This window comes from Megascapheus bottae, chromosome 25 (assembly GCF_031878675.1).
Source record: "Megascapheus bottae isolate mThoBot1 chromosome 25, mThoBot2.hap1, whole genome shotgun sequence".
NCBI classification, from domain to species: domain Eukaryota; kingdom Metazoa; phylum Chordata; class Mammalia; order Rodentia; family Geomyidae; genus Megascapheus; species Megascapheus bottae.
In genome coordinates, this window is record NC_143533.1 from 2034775 (window position 1) to 2058897 (window position 24123).

Here is a 24123-nt window from a genome sequence, read left to right on the forward strand (position 1 = left end):
TAAGAGTCTCATAGATTTTCATGCCTAGGCTGGCTTTAAACTGTGATCCTCAGCTCTCGGCCTCCTGAATGGCTAGGATTGCAGGTATGAGCCACCATTGTCTGGCTTTTTATATATTTACTTATTTTATAATCAGAACACTTAACATCTCTCTTAACAATATCAAGTATATGATACAGTGTGTGTGTGTGTGTGTGTGTGTGTGTGTGTGTGTGTTTGCCAATCCTGGAGCTGACCCTGACCTTCTTTTGCTCAAGGCTAGAGTTCTAGCACTTGAGCCACAGCTCTACTTCTGGAGTATTGGCAGTTTATTTGAGATGAGAGCTGCCTGAGGTTAATTTCCAGCCACAACCCTCAGACCTCAGCTTCCTGAGTAGGTAAGATTATAGGTGAGGTCACTCATATCCTGCACAACAGTTACACACACACACACACACACACGCACACCCCTGAAACCTTTTTAAACATATATATGTATGTATATATATATATATTAAACCGTTTCATTCATGTTATAATTGAAAGTTTGTACCTTCTACCCATCATCTGTCCATCCCACTTTTCAAACCCTACCAGCCACCAGCTACCAACTCTGTTATTCTCAGTTTAATTGTTTTGGATTTGCATTTAAGTGAGATCCTGCACTAACTGTCCTTCTGTGTGATGTTTTTTTCACATCACAAGTTCCTCCAAGTTCACTAATGTGTGTGTGTGTGTGCGTGTGTGTGTGTTTGCTGCTCCTGGGGCCTGGGGCTTGAACTCTAGGCCTGGGCAGTGCCTTTGAGCTCTTATGCTCAAGGCTAATACTCAACTATTTGAGCCTTAGTTTCACTGCCAGCATTTTGGTTAATTGGAGATAAGAGTCTCACAGACTTTCTTTGAACCACAGTTCTCAGATCTCAGGCTCTTCAGTAAGCCAGGATTACAGGTGTAAGCCACTGGAACTGGGCCTCTTTGACTTCATAGTCCGAATTGATCATTTCTTTTTTTTCTTTTTCTTTTTTTGCCAGTCTGGGGGCTTGAACTCAGGGCCTGAGCACTGTCCTTGGGCTTTCTCAAGGTTAGCACTCTTCCGCTTGAGCCACAGCACCACTTCCAGCTTTTTCTGTGTATGTGGTACTGAGGAATTGAACCCGGATCTTCGTGCAAACACTCTACCACTAGGCTAAACTCCGGGCTCAAACTGACCATTTTGTATTGGCCCCAACCACTTATCTTCCTGTAGAAACCAGGAAAGACATCTCAGATTGAAGGTCCTTGTTCCTTCTCCACTTGATTTTCCCCAGCCTCTGAGTCACCTCTTTAATCCTTGCGACATTCACTTAACAATAGCACGTCTCCAGGAGCAGAAATGACCAGGCTAAATGTTCTTCCCTGCACTTCTAGTCATACTTGTCTGACTTCCTCTGCCAGGGAACACAAATTTAACTTGATTAAATCTCGGGTGTGACACAGCATCATTTTGAAAGGTTTAATTCAAAATGAAACTGCTACCCTGGCCTCTGATATGAAAAACTCACTCATCGATTATTACATAGATATTTGAATGCTGTGATCATCTATTAAGAGATCATTTGTTTGTTTATTTGTTTAGAGATCAAGGTGTTGTTATGTGGCCCAGGTTAGCCTTGAACTCTTGATCCTCCTGCCTTGCTCTTCAGAATGCTGAGATAGCAGGTGTTGACAACCACATCAGCTAAGATTGTGTGAGTGTGTTTGTGTGTGTGTGTGTGTGTGTGTACATGAGTGCTTGAGCGAGTGTGTGCATGCGTGCACATGTGCAGTAGTGCTAGGGCTTGAGTTAAAGGTCTGGGTACTGTCTCTGAGCTTTTTTTTTTTCTTAAGGGTAGACCTCTACTACTTAAGCCACAGCTCTACTTCTGGTTTTCTGGAGGGGCTTTCCTGCCTGGGCTGGCTGTGAACTGTGATCCTCAGATCTCAGCCTCCTGAGTAGCCAGGATTGCAGGTGTGACACATATATATATATATATATATATGTCACTGGAAGATTTCTCTATCGATCCTAACTATTCCAGGTCATCTGAGCTGACCCACGGAGTGGACATCATTGTCCAAGCACACTTGAAGACTGTATTTAGGAAACAATTACTTCCTCATAGGAGAAGCATCTCACTTACATAGCTTCTACCCAGCGTAGGCTTGGCCCAGTAGACAGTATCATTTTGCTTTTCAGTCTGAGCTCGTGGAACAGGTTTTGCAGAACTATTTGTCTGGCTTTCCATTTCACTTTCTAGCCTTTCCTTGTTTTTTACATAGTGGAAGTGAAAAAGAATCCCTTTTGGCAAAGAGTTTGGCCTAGTGGTAGAGTGCTTGCCTAGCATGCACTGAGTTTGATTCCTCGATACCACATACGTAGAAAAAGCTGGAAGTGGTACTGTGGTTCCAGTGGTAGAGCTCTAGCCTTGAGGAAGCCCAAGGACAATGCTCAGGCCCTGAGTTCAAGCCCCAGGACTGGCCAAAACAAAATAATAAAGAAAAGAATTCCTTGTACCCTCTGGAAGGAATGATAGCATCTCATTTTCTATTCGTGTGCCTTTGCTTTAATAATTATGATCTGCTGGGTACTAAAGTTTGACCAGTGCTATATCACTTGATCTCAGTACTTCCTTTGATGGAGGAACAGAGATTCAGAGAAGTGAAGCTAATGTAGCCAAGCACACGGAGCCGAGCACAGGAGAGAGTCAGGATTTGAACTCGAGATTCCAGTGTGTGAAAGTGGGCACACGCTCCTCATTAGTTACAAGCTTCCAGGCTCTGTTGCTTGTCCTTCTGTGGCAAGGATTGCCCTGATATGGATCAGGTGGTCAGAGAGAATGCTGACATTCTCTTTACGGTCTGTACCCCCACTACCCCCTCAAAATCCTCCTCTCCACAGGGCCTGTGTCCTTGGGTGGAAGCAGGTAGAGAACATTTGACTCATGTTCCAGTTCCTGGTTACAACATGTCCTGAGGGCCTCTGGCCAGTTCACCTCCCTGTCCTTCCTCCAGTGCTGGCTAGACCTGGCTCAGGAAGGACTCAATAGATGGGGAAGATTCTGATTTAATTAGTCTGGAATGTGGCCCAAACATCAGCTTCTAACAGGATCTGCAGGGAATTCTAAAATGTGCCGCACAGCAAGGAGGGGGCAGACAACAGCTCTGTGTGGGCAGGGGGGAATAAATGCAAGGAAAGCCTGTGGGAAGGTAGGGGCTGTGTTTGCCTTAGAGCTCAGCTGGCTGGACCCCCACTACAGAGGGACCACGGGGCTGGGTAAACCCAGGCAGAAGGCAGCTCCAGAGATCATGGGGGTCCTCAAAGACACCCCAACAGTAGAACAAGAACCCAGCAGATGACTTAGTGCTGCATCCAACCTATCTGCAGTAGTTCCCTGACATTTGAGGCATGAGAGAAGACTACGGTGTCATCCATTCTTCCACGCTCATTTCACTCCCTATACCTTTCCAAGGGCCTTTCCTAAGTACGTGGGGATCCTCTGGGCCCCAAATGTCTCTGCCTCTCTTTTTCAACCGGCTGTCTGAAATCATCAAGTTAGAATCTTCTCCCCTCATAACCAACAGTGTGGATCAGGCATCTGTTTTGAATGTAGAGCCAACAAAGTATGTAGGTACCTCAAAGGAGAGGTGTGAGGGAGAAGATTGAAGAGCAGGGGGGACCTCAGGACTTTGAACTTGTGGCTGCTGTCTGTTGAGGAGAGGATGGTTGGGGAGGAAGGTCTTTATTGCTTGGGATTTCTGCCATTGGGTGAGTGAAACCACAACTCCCTAAGGATCAAACTGGACACTGGAAATGGGTGCTGGGTTTCAAAAGATGCTCTTTGTGGGATGAGATACTGTGGCGAACGACTGATGTACTGCCTAGGATTGGGTCATCTCCCTGTGACCAGGGACCTCAGAAGGTCACCATCACTCCGAGAGAGGTCTTTAGAGATGTCAGTGAGATAGGATGAGGTCATATCGGCAGAAATTGGAGTGATGTGTCTATAAGCCAAGGAATGCCAAGCACTGCTGGCAGCTACTATTGCTAGAAGAGAAGAGGGCACGGAATAGTCTCCTTCAGAATCAGAGGGAAGCCATCTTGCCAACACTGTTGACTTTGGACTTCTCATCTCTAGATCGCTGAGGGGATTCAGTGCTGTTATTTGGAAGGACCCAACTTATGGTTCATGTGTGCACATGCATACATGTGTTATGCATTGGTACTGGGGCTTGAACCCACAGCTTTTTTGCTCATGGCTGATGTTCTAGCACTTGAGCTACAATTCTATTTCAGCCATTTTGTTGGTTAACTGAACATAAGAGTCTCTTGGAGCTGGGCTTAAGTCCAAGTGGCTCACATTTATAATCTTATCTACTCAGGAGGCTGAGATCTGAGGCTTGTCTTTCAAAGCCAGCCTGGGCAGAAAATTCCCCGTGAGATTCTTATTTCCAATTAACCAAGTCTCCCTGCCTCCACACATCATTCATAGCTGAGTGCTATTAGCAGTTCTTTTTTCTTGGTGCTGGTTCTAGGATTTGAACTCAGGACCTGGGCGCTGTGCATGAACTTTTGTGCTCAAGGTTAGCCCTCTACCACTTGAGCTGCAGCCATTTGGTGCTTAATCAGAGGTAGAGTTGCACAGTCTTTCCTGCCGAGGCTGGCTTTGAACCCTCACTCTCGGATCTCAACCTCCTAGGTGACTCAGATTACAGGCATGAGCCATAGTCCTCTTGTGAAAGTGAGACAATGAAGGCTCAGAGAAGCTCAGGGAATCTCCCGAAGCCACACAGTGAGTGTGCAGTGAGCCTGGACACATGTCAGCACTTCTTATTCTCAGCTCAGCAGAACCATGCTAGAGCATTAGCTTACCCAAGGGGTCATAGGCCCGGATTCAGGGCCGGTTTTACCAGTGGGATAGGCTGGGAAAACTCATCCTAACCGACTTTCCAGCCAGGAATTCCGGGGCTATTTTTTTTTCTCCATTTTATTTTAGTTTCTGCCCCTGGAGTTGTGCTGTTTATTCTAACTTTCCCAGAAGCCTCTTGGGTAACAGATGTGGCTGAGAATTTGATAAGAACGTCACTTCAACGTGTCCTTTCCATCTGTTTGGGACCGGTGCCCTGGAGACAGAGGCACAGCTGAGCAAACAACCCACACCCTCCGTGTTGATATTAAGGTTTCTGGAAGCTCCAGGAGCTGCTTAAGACAATTCATAAAAGACTGAGTTTCCACTTAAAGGGATATTTTAAAATGTGGCCATTGCATTTGCTAGTGCTGTGTGTGGCTATTTTTCTCTCCTATGAAATCTTAAAGTGCTAGGCACATGACCAGAATTGTAAAGGATTAAGCAGGGAAGTATATAGCTATATGTATTTGTGTGTGTGTGTGTGTGTGTGTGTGTGTGTGTGTGTGTGTGTGTGTGTGTGTAGAAAAGGAGTCAGGCCTGGTGACTCATGCCTGTGATCCTAGTCACTCAGTAGGCTGAGAGCTGAGAATCAAGGATCAAAGCTAGCCTTGACCAAAAATAAATAAATAAATAAAATTGAGAGATCCTTGTTTCTAATTAATCAGCAAAAAGCCAGAAGTGGAGCTGTGGCCCAAGTGGTAGAGTACCAGCCTTCAGTTAAAAAAAAAGAAGGCTAAGGGAGTTCAAACCCCCATAAACACACACACACACACACACACACACACACACACACACACACAGAGAAGAGGCTCATCCTGCACTAAAGTAACTGATATAAAATGATACCAGGCAGAACTGATGCCTGGAAGGTGACAGTTGCCTTGGTTGAAGTGAGTCCTTGGGCTGGAGAATTCTTGGATGTCCTACGAGAAGTGAATCTCAGCTTTTCCAGGCAGTGGAAGAATGTAGACCATTGCCAACTGTGGGGATGGAATAGAAAGAACATGACGTGCACATGAAATGCTCTGGCCCTGGGGAACCATGGTGGACTGAAGTCTAGGCATTCAAGTTGTATGATAGGGTCTGCAGTTTTAGAAATAAGTCTTGGCTATGGAAAGATCATTTCTGAAGTGTCTCAGTGCCTTTCCCTGGAAGATGGTTGCCACTAAAGCTGACAGCAGATGTTTATCCTGGTCTCTGTCCTGTGGTCTTAAGCAGGAGGCTGAGTTGTCAATCATAGACTCCTGCATGCCTCCCCTCTGCTCTTGGAGAAAGAGTGGGAGCCACAGGCATTCAGGATTGGCCACGTGTCAATGCTGAGTCCCTCCCAACTGCTTCTGGGATCCTCCCAGCTGCTTCCTGTGCACCTTGGTACAGCACTTGCCTGTTCCCTACCTCAACTTACACTAGACCCTCCCTGGAGAGCCCTCTGTCTTCTGATTCTGTCTTCTGACTTTAGGACAGTAGCTTGCTGTGCTCTTTGGATCTGTCTTGAGGGCTGAAGGAGGAAAATCAGTGGGTGCCAGGGAGACAAGACAGAAAAGTTGTGGCCTTCTACCACTGTGGGACCTGCCTAGCCACCAAAAGTGGTGCAGTGGGTTTTGAGATCCAACTTAAAGCTGATAGGATCTAGCAGAAGGGCAGCTTTTAGACTTACTTGTGGGGTTGGGCGGGGCTGGGAGTGGGGAGGAAGGGATGGTAGCAGAGGCTAAGAAAAATCTTGTTGCTATGGAAATATATGCCTGAACCCTTTTCCTGCAATGCCTTAAATCCCTGTCCAGAATCTTTGCTTACTGTGGCAGGAGCTCAAACAGGGACCCTCTGGGCTCAGCCTGGAAGCTTCAACACATCTGTACAGGAGGCATTGGGCTTCTGTGTCTAAGTCCAGCCAGACAAGAGCTGAGTGAGATATGCTGAGCTGTCTGTTCCCAATGTCTAGATTCCTCTCGAGACTGTGTGTGTTTCTTCCTCTGTCTTGGGTTTATGGTGCATCCTCTGGCCATACCCGTGAGTCACATGTGCACACATCCTTGCTTTAGTCATCTTGAGCTCTCTTCTGGAGCTCAAATGCAGTTTGTTGGTTTTTTTTTTTTTTTTTGTCAGTTGTGGGGCTTGAACTCTGGGCCTGGGTGCTGTCCCTGAGCTCTTCAGCTCAAGGCTACCGCCTACTCCTTGATCCACAGCGCCACTTCCAGTTTTCTGGAGGTTAATTGGAGATAAAATTCTTACCGTCATTAGTGCCTGGGCTGGCTCTGAACCACGATCCTCAGATCTCAGCCTCCCAAGTAGATAGGCGAGAGCCACCGTGCCAAGTTCTTGTTTGGTTTTTTAAAGGCAGGAACTTGGGTCATATAGAACTGAGTTCACATATTGATTCTGGCTTGACCAAATTGTGGTGTTTATAGACTATTTAACTTTTCTGTGCCTCCATTTCCTATACAGCCTACCTCCTTCCTAGACTATAATGCAAAGTAAATGAAAAATAGCTAATGTAAACCAATAATTGCTTGGTTAAACTGGTAAGTGCTTAAGAATTTGGTGGTGATTAGTACACACACACACACACACACACACACACACACACACACACACACACACACATGAAATAACACAGTGCAGAGTAAATATGTCAGTCTGATTACTTCTTCTTCCAGGAAGCCTTCCCAGGAGCTTGCAGATCAGGTTGGATTTCTGTAGTGTGGTTCTTCCTTGAGCTTTCCAAGAACCTTTTTCAGAACAGTACCTATTTGACCACGAACATGCTCTCAGAAGCCCCAAGACAAGAGAGACATCCATTAAACTATGACTCATCAAAGCCTTATGAGTTGTCCAAAGACCTTCTTTTCTAGAGTTCAAGGCCAGAGAAGAAGCCTACATATGTCATGTTCTATCCCCTGGGCTGAGCGGGCTAAGAACATTCTGTCACTGAATGAACAAAGGAGCGCATGTTCTAGACTCACTTTTGTCCGACATTTGCTGGTTCCATAAATACCTATTGAACATCTACTATGTGTGCTGTGGACCCTTGGATTATGCTCGTGGATGAAACCGGGCTAGCCACGTGGGTGGAGGGCACTGATATGTATGGGGAAGGAGTCAGTGTTGGGTCCTTTCTGATCTCTGGATGGATTGGGGTCAGCCATCTGAAGACTGGTGGAAAGTATGGTCCCTTGTCTCCAAGGCAGCAGAGGGCCACACTGGGAGATGAACAGCTACCCACAGCTGGCCCCAGCGTCTGTCACTTCCCTGATGCATCTGCCTTCTGTCTTTCCCAGGTCATGCTCTCTGAGAGGAAGGGCACAGATGAGCTGTATGCCGTGAAGATCCTGAAGAAGGATGTGGTGATTCAGGATGATGATGTGGAATGCACGATGGTGGAAAAACGGGTGCTGGCCTTGCCTGGCAAGCCACCCTTCCTGACTCAGCTCCACTCCTGTTTCCAGACTATGGTAATGTACCCAGCAACCCTGGAAAGACACATCTGGGGCTTCACCCGAGCTTTGGCCCAAAGCTAGAGCTCAGCAGTCCCACTTCCCAATGAGCTATCTGAGCCCTTGACATTACAGAGAAAAACAAAATGGTGCCAGGCCCAAGAAAGTCAACCAAGAATTCCCGAGACACGAGACAATCCCAATTCAGATTAAGGAAATCAGGCAATTGGTTTCATCACCATTATGGCCAAGCAGACCATGACTTTGAAACAGGAACTCAGTACCAAGGTCCACAGGTAAGCCTGGGACCTGTGACTCATGCTTGTAATCCTAGCTACTCATGGGGCTGAGATCTGAGGATAATGGTTCAAAGCCAGCCTGGGTAAGAAAGTCCAGGAGACCCTTATCTCCACTTAGTCACTGAGAAAGCTGGAAGTGAATCTGTGGCTTGAATGATAGACCTGTAGCCTTAATCACCAAAGCTCAGGGACAGTGCCTAGCCCCTGAGTTCAAGCCCTAGAACTAGTCAAAAACAAAAATAAAAAACAGGTGCATAAACCAGACACTTTGGATAAGTTTATACACATATAGATCTGCAGATTGTGTGAGGCCTTTGCAAGGGGTCTCCTCAAAGAAGGGCTAGCCTGGTTGCCCAGCCCAGCTCTGTCCACTCATTAAAACAAGTAAACTCAGAGCCATATTTGCATGCTGTTCTTACCAGGGTTTCAGCTCTGCCTTCAATAGCAAGGGAGCTCCATTTAGTAAACCATTCTCTCTGTTCACTTGACCTCAGCTGCCATAGCTGAGAAAGAAAAGGCCACAGACCCTCTATGAAGAGGTACCAAGTTAAGTCTTACAGCTGTGGCTTCTGAGGACTTAAAGGGCCTTGGGATTTAAAGATGCTCTGAGAGAATCTTTGAGATTAATTGGGGTTCGTTCTTTTTTTCACCTTTCCTGCTGACTTCAGAAACCCCCCTTCAATGGCAGCTAGGACGCTACTATTTTGCATCTAATTTACTCTTCGCAGCTAATTTTAATTTTTTTCAGTGATACACCCCCTACTCTCCTGCTGTTTCTTAGCCCTCCATTCCCTTTCTTTTTATCTGTTCTTTCATCTACTGGAAATCCTGGCTGTTTGATCTGTAATGTTTTTCTCAGTCTGGGTTCTGCTTACTAGATAATCATACCACACCTCAACACACCCCTCTGTCCTATTTTCTGAAAATTGGTAACTGGGATTTAGAGGCTTTAGTCAGACTCAGAGACTCAGCTTTAATCCTTCTGGCAAGACCCTAGGGGGAGGGAGATTTTTCTTTTTTCCTGCCAAGGGCAATTTGGATATTTAGAACATTATTCCAGGACATACAAAATGATCCATACAGGCAGACAGGCCTCAGTGGGCAACCAATGTGTTTTGTAACCAATACTTTCACAGACCTGTGCGCTATAGGCTGTATGTTTCCTTCTGTTCTCCTGTGCAGTGAGTGAGTTTTTTCGTCTCCAGTCACATACCACCATGTGGTTTCTGTCAGTGATATTGCTTAGTACTTAGACTCACTCTGCCATTTCTTTGTCATCCCAAGTTAGATGTGTTAGGGGCTTCTGCCAAGCACCAGTAATACACACCTGTAATCCTAGCTACTCCGGAGGCTAAGATTTGAGGACTGTGGTTCGAAGCCAGCCCAAGATAGAAATCCACTCAAGACTTTTACCTTCACCAAAAAGTCAGAAATGGAACTGTGGCTCAGGTAGTAGAGTGCTTGAACACAAAAGCTCTGGGCCAACACCCAGGCCCTGAGTTCAAGCTGTAGTACCAGCACGTGCGCTCGCTCGCTCCCTCCCTCCCTCCCTCCCTCCCTCCCTCCCTCCCTCCCTCCCCCCCCCCTCTCTCTCACACACACACACACACACACACACACACACACACACACACACACACACACAGTGGCTTCTTCTTAGTCATTCTATAGTGGTCAGGTTCATACAGAAAGGGTAAAATAGATGCTTGATTTTTTTAAATTTATGAAGCAGTTTTTGAGGTTTATTGTGCTCCAAAAGAAACTGTCGTTTTCTCTTAAAATAAATGTGTGTGTGTGTGTGTGTGTGTGTGTGTGTTCCAGGGCTTGAGCTGAGCTTGGAAGCCTTTTAGTTCAATATTGGTGCTCTGCCATTTGAGCCACAGCTCCTCTTCTAACTTTTTCCAGTTGTCAATTGGATATAAGAGTCTCATGGACTTTCTTTCTTCTGGGCTGACTTTGAAGCATAGTTTTCAGATTTCTGCCTCCTTCAAAGAATTGTTTATAGTAAAAAGTCAATGTAAAGGAAAATAGTAAACAGGACTAAGTATGATGAGGTTTACATTCTCTCCCAGATGTCCCCGAAGTTATGTTGCTTTCTATTGGGTCATTCTAACACATGCACCTCTTGAAGTTGGTGAAGTTTAAGAGTGAGCTTTTGGCTGTACCTATCCCCTTTCCCTGGGGTTCTTTTGTATGGCGGGGGACTGGGGGGAGAGGATGTTCAGAGTATGTGTTTTCTAGCAGATATACCATTATCTCATATTTTTGCAATTCATTCTTCCCCTTGTAATTAGTCCTGTTTGTCTATGGGCTTTGCCATGCAGGAAACTTGATCACTCTGCGAATGGGCTACTGATAATTAATTTTCTACTCAAGATCAAATGCCTGGTCTGAAAATGGACCACCAGTGATTTTTATTTCTGACATCCAGTAGAGGATAACTTCTTCATTAGTAATTGATATGAATGTGGAGTGGATTTGAGGTTATTATTTTTCATGTGGAACCAACACCTCAACCCCCACTCTTAAACTAGTATGCTTTCTCATATTCGAGAGGAGGGGTTGGGCTTGGATGGAAATCATGCAGTGTCCTGTGTTCCCCATAAGGGGTGATTGTACCCCAAGGAAGAGAGTTGGGTCCTGCCTGGAGAGGAATACCCAATGCTTGGAAACTCCAGCAGTGTCTTGATCCAGAAAACCAGGGATGGGGCAGGTTGCTTCCATTTGGCTAGAGCAAATGAAATAACTGACCTATCATCAGAGGCTGGATTGTTTAGGGAGTGGGGAATGGGGATCCAAGCAGAAAGCCTGAACGAGGCTGACTGAAGGAAGACCAGATACCAGGCCACCTCATTTGAACTCTGCATGTATGTTCATGGCCTAATTCAAATGACTTTTCCTCCCCTTGCTTTCTTTTTGGCTAAACACTTCGTTTTGATTTTGTATAAATCAACTTTCTCTATCAAAGGCATATAATGGTGTCTATAGGAGGTTGCAGGGGTAACAATTTCTAGCTGCACGACAAGACTGGTGATCCTATCATCATGTGTCAGGAAATTGAAACCATACAGCTGTACATGTCAAGGCTCGGATTTGAACCCAGGAAGTCTGACTTTTAGGGCCTTGCACTTAACTACCCCACCAGGAAGTCTTGTGAAGAGGGGTTATTTGGCTGCCACTTCACTCCATACCTGTGGGATAGAGTCTCCAGTGGCCAGCTTGTCTGCAGCTTGTCTCCTCGGGAGGCCTGAGCTATACCCGAGCCTTGCTCATTCATGTCTGTGCAGTCACAGGCTGCACACTTCATCTCTGTCCCTTGGTTTTCCCATCTCAGAGCTAAAGACTTTCCAGCCCAGTATCCACCATATGTCTTCCAAACTTCTTGGCTTCCAAATACACAAAGGTCTTGCGGTGGAAATGGTTCTCTGCATCGTAATTGGGAGAGGAGAGGATTGCAGATCAGGGGTGCAGGGTAGAATTCTCCCCAACAGCACCCAGGAACTGGTCCATTGAGTTCAGAGTTCACTCTCTTAGGAACACATCATGCTAAGCCACACCAAGAAGAATTTGACAAGGACAGTGTCACAAACAAGGAAGGCAACCCGCTGGATTAACTCATTCTCCTCCCCACACCTCTTGGGGAGTGGTACTGTTGCTCACCTCTAGTTCATACAGAAAAAAAAATGCTAATAATCAGAAAGGTTGTTACTTAGGCAGTGGCATACAGTTGATCAATCCTGGAACGGGCATTTCTTTCTCTAGGAGTCCAGGATCCTAAATATGAAAGCCTTTGTGTGTCTTAACTCCATACAGTCATTGCTGGTTTTCAAAATACTTATATCTTCACAGCCACATGTAATCCTCACAAGTGAGGGAGTGGTGGGCTACATTTCTGCCAAGCCCCCCCCCAAAAGAACCCCTCAATATGACATAGATTAGGTTACACAAGTGACAAATGGAAACCCCAGAACTTATGCCCATGTTTCCTAATGGCCCTTTGGCAGTTATTATGATGATGATGATGATTATTGTTAATTCTTCTGTCAGTCGTGAGGCTTGAACTCTGGGCCTGAGCGCTGTCCCTGAGCTCTTCAACTCAAGGCTAGTGCTCTACCACGTGACTCACAGCGCCACTTCTGGTTTTCTGGTGGCTTGTTGGAGATGAGAGTCTCACGAGCTTTCCTGCTTGGACTGGCTTTATACCTCGATTCTCAGATCTCAGCCTCCTGAGTAGCTAGGATTACAGGTCATGAGCCACAGGCACCCAGATTGGCTCTTCTTTATACTGTGAAAACAGCAGCTTGAGAGGCAGGTAAGATTTTCTCCATGTGAGATATTCATTTTCAGGAAGATCTACCTACAGAGGCAAGCCATTGTAATGTTGGCTTAGGGGGAAACAAGAGGGCTATGCCTCTTCCTGTAAAGGCAGGCCCTCTGATTCACTCTATCCCCCTTCTGTTATCTGGTCCCCTTGACCCCCCCCTCACCGCTGTCCTCATTGGTGTGGGGGCCAGAATCCCTAAGAGCCATTCCATTTTTACTGGTATTTTAGAGGTTGCCAATGCCTATTGACTATTTCAACACATATTTATCCATTGAATTAAATGTGTCAGGCCTCAGCTCTATTCCCATTAGGGTCGCATCACTGAACAAAAGAGGGAGAAAGTCCCTGTTCCTGGGGAATTTGTATTCCAGTGGGGAAGACAACTAAATGACAATAGCAATCCAAAGAGGGGGAAAAATTGAGAGGTGGTAGGGAGGGCTGGAGGGAGGAATTGAGCAGGGAGATGATGCTATTTTTTATTAAAATGACATTTGAGCAGAGACCAGAGCCAGCAAGGCTGTCTGGGGGCAAAGCCATGCAAAGGGCTAGAAGAGAGAGAGAGAGAGAGAGAGAGAGAGAGAGAGAGAGAGAGAGAGAGAGAGAGAGAGAGAGAGAGAGAGACCGAGAGACCGCCTGGGGCAGAAGGCTGCCCTCCCATGTGAGAAGGAACGAGACTGAACGGATTGTCATTTTGTATTTCATGACCCAAAATTCCTTTCAGATTTAGCTATCTTTAAAAGAATGATAAATCTTGAATAACATGCTTCAAATTTGATATTTTTTAAACATTATTTTTTTCTGGAGACTTAGAATTTTGAAGACTCAAGAGAACTTCATAGAATGTCTTTGTGTAATCGTCAGGGTGTTCAAAAGTGATGAGTGAAAAGAGACATCTAGCCGTATGTTTTATTTTTTAATTCTTAAAGTGAGGCAAATTTTTTAAAAAATTAAGTTGTTTAGAAAAGCATCAGAAACATTGCTATGTTGGTTTCAAAACTTTTAGCCAAAAAAAGAGCATGACAAGATGTTAACAGAAAAAATGTAGATAATAAATTCTATATTATTATTGCAAATGTGTTAGATTGAATATGCACATATATAAGAATCAGAAGAGGGCGTAGAGCAATCACATTATTGATTTGATTTAGGGGGAGTCTTCTCTTTGAAATTATCATTTGAGAAATATCTACCCTAATGCAGTTTAAAAATGGGTTTAATGTGCCGCAAGATGGCAAAGTTAGTATTCGAACAGATAAAAAAAATAAAAATAAAAAGCTTTCAGAAAGGAGTTGGATTTTTAGAAAAGTATTCATTAGGCAAACTGGTTGATCTTCAGAGCCTGGACAAATGGACCTGAAAGCAACCAAGGCATAGCATCTGATTACTGGTTATTAGGCCTCCAGAAAGTCACTACCCAGTTCTGAATATTGGCTTTATCATCTTTAAAGCAAGCGTAATAAAGGGAGGATTAAAAGCTGCGGCAGGCAAACTGTAATAAACATGAAATGCAAGTTACCTCCACGATTAGAGCTGGCTTTGGGCACCGTGCTGCATAAGCAGAAAAGACTTCCATCTCCTCCAATCTTCTTGCAGTTTTTCTTAGGGACAATGGTCTGCCCTGCACATCCATTGCAATTTCCCAACTGCCAGTGGGCACAGGCAGTTAAGTTTCTTCAGCAAAACATCTATTTTAACTGTTTTCTTTTCCATTGAACATATGCACCTCTTTTTTTTTAAATAGAATTAGATTTTATGAGTCACTAGAGGACAGAAGTTACTTCCTCCCCAAATTTGCTGCCGGGGCCCAGCAATAACTCAGTTGCAAGGCATGATGGGAAAAACCTCAACCCAGAATGCAGGGAAGGACAGAGAAGGGGGCTGTAGATCACTTCTGCTCACAGAAATGGACACCGTTCTGGATAGCATGGCCAATGGGAGCTGGGTGTATCTCCAGGGAGACTCGGGTCACTTCTGGGTTACCAGTCATGTCCAAGAATGGTGTCAGTACCTTTGTTCTTACTGATGTCTTGATTAGAGGCGGTTGGATTGTAGGAAATAGGACACCCCTGTCTCATCAAACTAGCTCTTGATGTATATTTATATGAAACAAGGCAAAAGATACAATTTGTATCTTCAAATTAATCTAAAATAGACTTAGGATCTTGCTCCTCCCTTTTGGATTTCTTGGGGCTCATAAACATGCCCCCATTTTAGCCCCTTGTAGTTTGCTTATCCATCCAAACTCTGCGCTCCAACTCATACTCATCGGAAAGAGATTCTGCTTGGCTTGGCTTGAGCCTCGTGCTCGTGCACGGCCCAAGCACCTGCTGACCAGTGGCAAGGAAGTCTGTTGAAACCGTCTAGAAGGGGATTTAACTACCAGGAAGGAATCATTGGTGCCCATGTCAGGTGGAAGTGCCATCTGGAGTCCATGTAAACTAACTGGGTTGAAAGTGAGTGTAGCCTAACTGAACAAATATGGCTTTCAGTTCTTCCCTGGAGAGGGAGCCAGGAGAAGCCTGACAGGCCAATAAGCAAGGCTCCATTCGACTGAAAATTATGTGAGGAATTTTGACTGCAGAAAAGGAACCAGAAATGCATATGGAACTAGGACAGGTAGGAATTGGCACAGCTTGGTTCTCTCTGCTTTCTCTGTATATTTATTCAACAACCCAAAATGTGGGGAGATCTAAAGAAAAGAGGTGGTTGTCGCCCTTAAGGCCTTCGGTCTCTATGGGGACGCTCAAGGCTTTGAAAGGTGAAACAAAAAGGTAGAAGGGCATCAATTATTTGATTCTGCTGGTGATCCTAAGGCTATAAAATAACCAAGAAAGGAAAGTTGTGTGTGGACACAGGTCCTTGACCATGATTTCAGGGAAGCACCGTGAATTTGCACAGCACCCACTACAGCTTAGAAGCAACCCACGTGGAGGAGAAGCCCTGATAATCCTGCTGTCTTTAGAAAGGCAAGGGAGTCAGAGGCCTCAGCACAAGTATCCATTAGTATCTGGGACTCAAACCCAGGACCAGTTGAAGATACCAAAGGATGTCATGGTATTTCATGCTTCTCAGAACAGAAGCTACGTGTAGGTAGGATATGTTCACTGACTGCCTGTGAAGATCATGAGACAAATTCTTCCTTACAGCTTGCCTTAGAGTGTCCTACCAACTGCCCACATGGCTGGCTTGCTTTGTGCATAGTATTTTATTAAAAGTGGCAGGTGTCTTAGTGGCTGCCAAACAAGCACCGCGTTAACCTCCACGCTCAGCGGATTGTCCCTTCAAATCCTTTGCCTCATCCCGGTCACCCCATCGGCATTTTAAATCGAACTGTCCTCATCTTCCCAACTTGAAAAATTCTGTCTGGCTGCTGTGCCAGCCATTTAATTGTATTAACCTATTGATTGAATTTGAGAGATAAAGGAGAGGAGGAATTAAGATGCAGCGACATCCCTTTCAGCAAAGAGGACATGGAGATTGGGTTAATGAAGAATCACATACACAAAAGGTCACCATTTGGCAGAGGCATTTGAAGGTTTCACAGACTGGCTAGTTTGAAGAGAAAGATGAGGAGTTTGCCTTTTTGAGCTTTTAATTGGAGATGACAGTGAAACACCCACGTAGAAACATCCTGAAGCCAGCTGGAGTGGACTGGAGCTCAGGAGAGAGAGGGGGACAGAGAGAGAAAGAGAAAGAGACAGAGGCAGACAAAGGGGTGTGGAGAGGCTAGAACTATAAGTCAAGATTCATCAGCCTTGAGAGATGAGAGCTGAAGGTCTCAGTTGTGACAAGACTTCCTCAGAAAAACACAGTGAGTGGGAGAGACTCAAAAGCTAGGCCCCAAATTGTTACTCTATTTTTTTCCCCTCACCTTGGGGCTTGAACTCAGGGCCTGGATGTTGTTCTTGGGTGTTCGAGGCTACCATTCTTCCATTTCAGCCACAGGGCCACTTCCAGCTTTTTGGCAGTTCATTGGAGATGAGTCTCATGAACATTCCCTCCTAGGCTGGCCTCACACCGTGATCCTCAGATCTCAGCCTCCTGAGTAGCTAGGATTAACAGGCGTGAGTTACTTTCACTCAGCCCTACTTTTTTTTTTTTCTAGATACAAAATTCGTGAAGTTTGGGGATGAAGTGTTACAAAACATTTTAAATAGTTGTGTTCAATTTACAACAGTACATTTCTAAGAAAAATATTCTTTCTAAAGAAGTACATTTTAGTAGAGGAAGCAAACAAACTAAGTCGTGATTTTGAGGCCAGTTGGGAGGTGACTAAAATTCCCTTTTCCCTCCTACTCAGTCCTAATCTGGTTTTATCCAGCCATGACCCTGCCTAGCATCCAGTTCTGTGCCTCCTAATCTCTCTCTGAAGCAACAATGAAGGGATTTGTTATACTTTGCACCCTGTGCGGTGAAGCAAAGACACTTGTAAAGGTAAAACTACATGTATCCATAAGCTGACTAAAATGATTGCCTACTTCATTTTGGAAATCCTTGCCATTTGGAAACAAATCTGGTGTTTCCCCCACTTGAGCTACAACTCCAGTTCCAACTGTGTGTGTGTGTGTGTGTGTGTGTGTGTGTGTGTGTGTGTGTGTGTGTGTTGGAGATAAGAGTCTCACAGACTTACCTTCCCTGGGCTGGCTTTGAACTGTGATCTTCAGATCTCAGCTTCCTGATTAGGTAGGATTACAAGCAGGAACCACAGGCGCCAGGCCAGCCACCCCATTTTATAGCTGAGGCCCTGAGCCAGCACAGTACACTTTATGGCTGACATGTCTCAGATTTTCCCCGCATATGGTTAGCAGTAGAAATGGACTACACACATTCACCCAAAGGGCAACCATCTCTGATGTTAGGATTCCAGCTCATGTGTTAATCCAAGCAGAAACCAAGCAAGTGAAATCTCTCCCTCACTTCTCTCTCGGTGGCCAATGCCATCTGCTAGCTTTAAAAATAATTTTTTAAAAGTAAGTGTTTTGGTTCTCTTCAATGTGCGGCAATGACAGATGCTATTTGGGGGGTTTGCTTTCTGTAAAAAAAAAAAACAACAACCTCATCAAACAAACAAACAAACAACTACCAAAAGAACCAGAGGCTGGGTGTCAGTAGTCCTGGCAGACTATCCGAATTCTGCCATGAACTTGTGCAGAACCTTCGGGTAGATTTCAGCTGTCTTGTCCTCTGAACACAGATGTTTTCATGGGATCATGTGATTTGCATCTCCCCTCTCATTAGAGATGATGAAAGAGTGAAATAGAAAGAAAAGCCATTTCAATAAATAACAGGTGAACCTGACTTTCTTTCTAACCTGCCAGCTCTGCCTGAATGGATGGATAGGAGGATGGATGGATGGGTGGATGGATGGATGGATGGATCTCAACTTTCCTTCTCCTTGCTTGTGCACTAGATGTTCTTCAGAATGCAGTCACACACACACACACACACACACACACACACACACACAGCATCTAACTCAGAAGCTTGTGTGGCAGATCACTTACTGCAGATACACCATAAGATGTTATCAGTGTAGAACTAATCTGGCTAGGTTTAAATCCTGGCCAGGCTGCTTGCTGGTTGAAATAACTCAGGCCACTGGCTTAGCCTTTCTGAGCCTGACTTTGCATGGCTTCAGATGGGAGAATGGTAACAACACTGGTCACAAAACATAACTCTTGACATATTTCCATGTCAAGTGCCCCAAAGATGGGCAGCTTTATTTCATTGGTGTAGTTATTATCATTATTAGACATTTGATATAACTTGGCAAGTGCACTCTGGGCTGTTTGTCTCAGGTATAAAAGATAAAGTGCAATGCATTGTATGGGGAATTTTTAATTAATTAACCAAATTAATGTGCTAGCTCTCAGGACCTCAGACTCTGGCTTAGATTTTCTTTTTCTCCACTCAAGACTCTTATCACTTGAGACGCTGCTCCACTTCTGGTTTCTCATCTCCTACCCAGTCTCCTTTCTTCTCTCTTTCCAGACTTACTAGTTCCTAAAGCAGCTCAGCTGTGCCTTAGCCTCAGGGCCTTTGCACTGTTTCCTCTACCTCATAGGCTTTTGCTTAGAATTCACATAGCTGCCTTTAGTTCCTTGCTGGACATTTTCTCAAGGTTTATCCTGAATACTTTTTTGATATTAGATGTGTTTTCTCTCATCTCATCCAGCTGGCATTCCTATTTCCCTTAACTTCTTTGTTTTTTCCATTGCACGTATTCCCTTTAAACACCCTATAGAATCCATTTATTATGCCATTTTATCTTTATATCTTGCTGGAATGAAAGGTAAGGACAGGAGATTTTTTTTAATGGACTTTGTTCATTATGTTATCCCTAGCACCTTATCATCTGGTACCCAGGAGGGCTCTGTGAATATTTTAAAATTTTAATTAACGAGTTCATAAATAGATGGAATAAACTGACATCCCATTAAACATATCATCTTACAAATGATAATGTGAGCAAAGGAAACGAGCCCACAGAGGCTCATGAAAGACTATAGCGAGCAGACCTAATTTAGATCAGGTGGGTTCGAGGAAGTGGGTTTTTTTTAAAAAAAAAATTCTTTTTAAGCTGAGAACATGAGGAGGACTTTAAAGACTACAAATAGTTCCTACAGACCCTGCTACCATGAGCCAAGAGAGAACAATATGAAGGGGTGAAGGATCCCATACTGCGGGAGCTTGGGTCTCCAAGGAGAAGTAAAGTTATTCAGTCACTTAGCAAACCACATTTGATGGGAAGAGAAAAGGCACAAGGTAGGGGAGATGCTTTCCAAGGACCATGGCAGCCTTGTGTCTCGTTTCATCTCCACATGATGGCTATGGTGGTGGTGTTATCTTTCCTGATGCTAAATGAGCTCCCCAGAAACATTCCTATCCTCAAGAGGCAGGGCTGTATTCCTGAAGACACCCTCCCCCCCCCCCCAGACACACAAGCTTGTGATCTTGTGTCTCTGTATGCCAGGAACAGGCTTACACAGGAGGAGGATACAGCCCCTGTTGTGAAGTTCAGGATAGTCCTCAAAAGACTTCAAAACTAAAACATTCCCTGAATGGTGCACAGATTTCTCTTTCTGGCACTATTGGGCTGTGTTCTCATGTGATCAGCTTGCTGTCACTGTTACAAAATACCTGAGGGAAACAACTTAAAAGAATAGGAAGGTATGAGCTGAGGATGTGGCTTCGAGGTGGAGTGCTTTCCCATAGCATGCATAAAGCCCTGGGTTTAATTCCTCAGTACCCCATAAATAGAGAAGCTGGGAGTGGCACTGTGGTAGAGTGCTAGCCTTGAGCAAAAGAAGCTCATGGGATAGTGCCTAGATCAGGAGTTCAAGCCCCAGGACTTGCAGAAATGAAGAAGGAGGTGGAGGAGGAGGAGGAGGAAGAAGCATGTCTTTAGAGATTTCAGTTCCTGACCCCTTGGCCTCATGTCTTTGGGCCTGAAGTGAGGCAGGACCTCGCACGGGGAACATGGCATAGAACCCCAAAACTCTCTGATGATTCTTGCCATCTTTTGTGGTTTGGGGTTGGTTTGTTTTGTGACAATACTGGGGCTTGAACTCATAACCTGGGCCTTGTCCTAAGATTTAAAAAAAAATTTCCCCCCTGCTCAAAGCTAGTGTTCTACAATTTGAGACACCACGCCACTTAATGGATTTTTGGTGGTTAACTGGAGGGAAGGGTCTCATGGATTTTCCTACCTAGGCTAGATTCAAACTGTGATCCTTAACATCCTAGCCTCTGAGTAACTAGGATTTCTGGCATGAGCCAGTGGTGCCTGGCATCTTTTGTTCTTAAAAGTTATCTATTGATGAGAACCTCAAAAGTCAGTGCATTAAAAGAACAGTAAATATGGTTATCTCAGTTTCTGGGGGTCACATATTTAGGGGACGGGTTGATATCTCTACTCAAAGATTCAGGTTACCAGCAGTCACGTTTCAAGGCTTGACTGAGTAAAGGATTGATTTCCAGAGTGGTTCACTTGAGTGGCTGGGGAGCTGTATTCCCTCAGAGTGTGTGGCCCTAGAAGGAGCAGGGTGGAAGCTGGGAGGTCTTTTAGGACCTGGTTCCCTGGCTCTATGCATCATACTCAGCTGGTTCTATTCACAATGGGAAGGGCCTAATACCAGGAGGTGAACCACCATGAGAGGAGCCACCCAGAGATTCCACAGCTTCTGTAATATCATTAAATTTCCAGTGGTTCTGAACCTGGTACTAAACAAGGTTAATGAGCTCATTTACATTTTTTTTGAGTACAAATGAATGTCAACTTGTTAGTTACTCATATATAAACTGATTTGTGATCCTCCTGCCATGTGGTCCCAGTGGTGTGGCAATTTATGTAACAGTGGGCCTGACACATTAAGGCAGGAATCAGAATCCTGGTAGATTTCATCCTCAATCCCAGCTATTCTCTGTTTTGAACCCAGGGGCTCTATAGGCTGCTGATTGTTCTGTTTGCTCTCTCTCTCTCTGTGTCTCTCTCTCTCTCTCCAGGACCGCCTGTACTTTGTGATGGAGTACGTGAACGGGGGTGACCTCATGTACCACATCCAACAAGTTGGCCGGTTCAAGGAGCCCCATGCTGTGTAAGGGAGAACTCATGCTATGATTTTGGGGGGGGGCTACATGGGTCGCTTGTTATTTTCTTTGGTGGTTCTTTTTTTTTCACTCTCTTTCTCTCTTTTCTTTGAAATGTTCTAGCCAAAGAAGGATTTTTAAAGAGATCTTAGGCTTCTTCTTTGTGAGAAATATTTGTCCAGGGAAAGGGAAAAAGGTATTTTGGTGGATATGAAATGCTGCTCCTTGCTTTTCCTAGATACTAGCTGAAAATGAAGATGAAGCTCCACTGCCATTTATTTGTCTCTAATTTGTGTGTGTGTGTGTGTGTGAGAGAGAGAGAGAGAGAGAGAGAGAGAGAGAGAGAGAGAGAGAAGAGAAACTGACTATTATTTGTGCTAAGGAGATGTTATATCACTCTTCCAGCCCTATTTCACTCTAATTCTTGTCCCTGGTTCCTGACAAAGGTCTGTGACTTCCTTGGGGGGTATTACGGAGGGTTTTATTTGTTCATTTACTAGTATTTATTGAGGGCTTATCATTGTGCCAGGCTCTAAGCTCAACAAATATGGTTGCACTGAATCCTGAGAACACTGGGAAGTAGATATTGCTGCCTCTCTTTACAAACAAGGAATCTGGGCCCCCGGCGGGTTTGGGAAGCTGGCTCAGAGCTAAAGACTAACAGAGAATTCTGACCCATCTATGTTGCTTATGTTCTGTTTCCTGCACCATGCTCTCCCCATGTGCCTTCGCTCTGAGGAGATGAAGGACGGTGTTGATATAAGAAACTGCTCTGTGGGTTCCTGGGATGGGAAACTTGAGTCCACAACCTGTAGAAATGTGTTTCTCCTACTTAGTCCATTTTTGTCCCCATTAATCTCCAGCCCGAGGCTCCTCCTCCTCTTCTTCTTCCTTTTCTTCCTTCTCCCCCTCCGTATCCTTCTTAAAATCGTACCCTGTTACTTGCTTGGAATCCTGTGGATAAATAGGAATGCAGACAACCATGGGAATAAGTATTAGCACCCTCCTGAAAACCTTGCTAAGATCCATTGCCCCTTCTAGAAATCCCCGAGGGCTTGTCTAGGATCTGCCTCCCTCATCATTCTGGAGGTTAGCTGTCTCCTGTTTATATCCCCCCCACTTCCTCTCTTCCACTTACCCTGGTAGAGTTTGCCTTTGTCTTGTGTCTGTTTCCAAGTCAGATCCTTCCCATCTCTTGGAACAATTCTAATGGGACTTATTTCTGATTGGCCATGGGGTTTGCTTCATGGTCATGTGACACATAGTGTTAGAACCAGAGTTCCTGCACAACGCCTAGTGGTATAACTGGGCTTTCTGGTTCTCTCCAGATCTCCTTCCATCCTGGTGGCACTTTACTGAGAGCTCACACTTCAGACAGATTTCCCATTCTGGCTGTGCCATTCAATGGCTCTGTATTTGACCAAGCTTCTCTGAAGTGTTCATTTAAACCTCCATTTCCCCGTTTGAAGAACAGGAGGTCCCAGTGGTACCTATATTGTGGGGCTATCATTGGGATTCAATCTGACCGTGCTTAATGTGACACTAGGAGAGCTGCTGTGTGGCTCAGTGAGTTGAGCACTAGCCAGTCAGAGAAAGCATCGGGTACTGAGTTCGAGTCCTGTTCTCAGGCAAAAAAAAAAAAACAAGTAAAATGATGTTAGGTAAATGGTAGACCTCCACCAGAGGATTAACTGTCTTTACTAAGATGTGGTAGCTTGCAATGGTCACAAATTATCCTTCCCTGCCCATCCTGCCCCCAGGATAGCCTGAGGGCATCCCTCTTGCTGTCCACCCACCCATAGTCAGCATTTTATGAGCAGTATAGCTGATCATCTATGCAGTGATATTAATATCTTGCACCTAGCTCAATGCTGTTAAAACTCTGATGACCTCAAATTTCTCCATCACTTATTTTTTGTCATTGTGGATTATTATTTCAGATTCTACGCTGCAGAAATTGCCATTGGTCTGTTCTTCTTACAGAGCAAAGGGATTATTTACCGGTAAGTCAGCAGACCTTTTTCTGTTTCTTTCTTCATCATCTCTCTGAGCACTTCCTTTCTCTGCTTTTTTCCTCAACTGTTAAGTTAGAATCCATACTGGAAGAGGAATCTTTCAGTAGTCACATGGACATGTGTTTCCATGCAAGCAGCCTTGCCCACTGCCCTGGCAGTGTTTAGACAGCTCCATAGAGTGATAGGAAAATCTCTGTGAACCATGCCACTAATAACGAATGGGGAGCATCAACAAAGAGCTCACCAAAACCCTGAGGAGAGGAAACTTCCCTTGAGGGTCCTCATACTTCTTTCTCTTGCATGTGGACCCCCCACATTTTAGGGGGGGTAGATAAATAAAGAATATTGGCTGGAAGAGGGTTCCTATTATTATGAAACATTTTTTTCCTGCAATAGATCTCCGAGTGGTTGCTCTAAAAGACAGGATTAAGTTCAGAAGTTGGCATTTGCTGGGTTTTTGGAGGAGCAAGTGTATGATCATAGCTGGATGAGTCATAGCATTTTATCTTTCAGACAAGGCACGTTGTTGAGCTGGAGGCTGCGACTCATTAGCAAGTGCAG

The 24123-nt window shown here is 44.8% G+C and overlaps 1 protein-coding gene across 1 annotated transcript in view; it reads left to right on the top strand.

Annotated features, from left to right (window-relative positions):
* The window catches only part of Prkcb (protein kinase C beta), a 141909-nt gene that overhangs the window by 82176 nt on the left and 35610 nt on the right, over nt 1–24123 (top strand). Inside the window, exons 9-11 of the mRNA XM_090318672.1 lie at nt 8180–8353; nt 21464–21555; nt 23488–23550. Of these exons, the coding sequence (XP_090174798.1) occupies nt 8180–8353; nt 21464–21555; nt 23488–23550 (329 nt within the window). The remainder of the gene's footprint in view (nt 1–8179; nt 8354–21463; nt 21556–23487; nt 23551–24123) is intronic.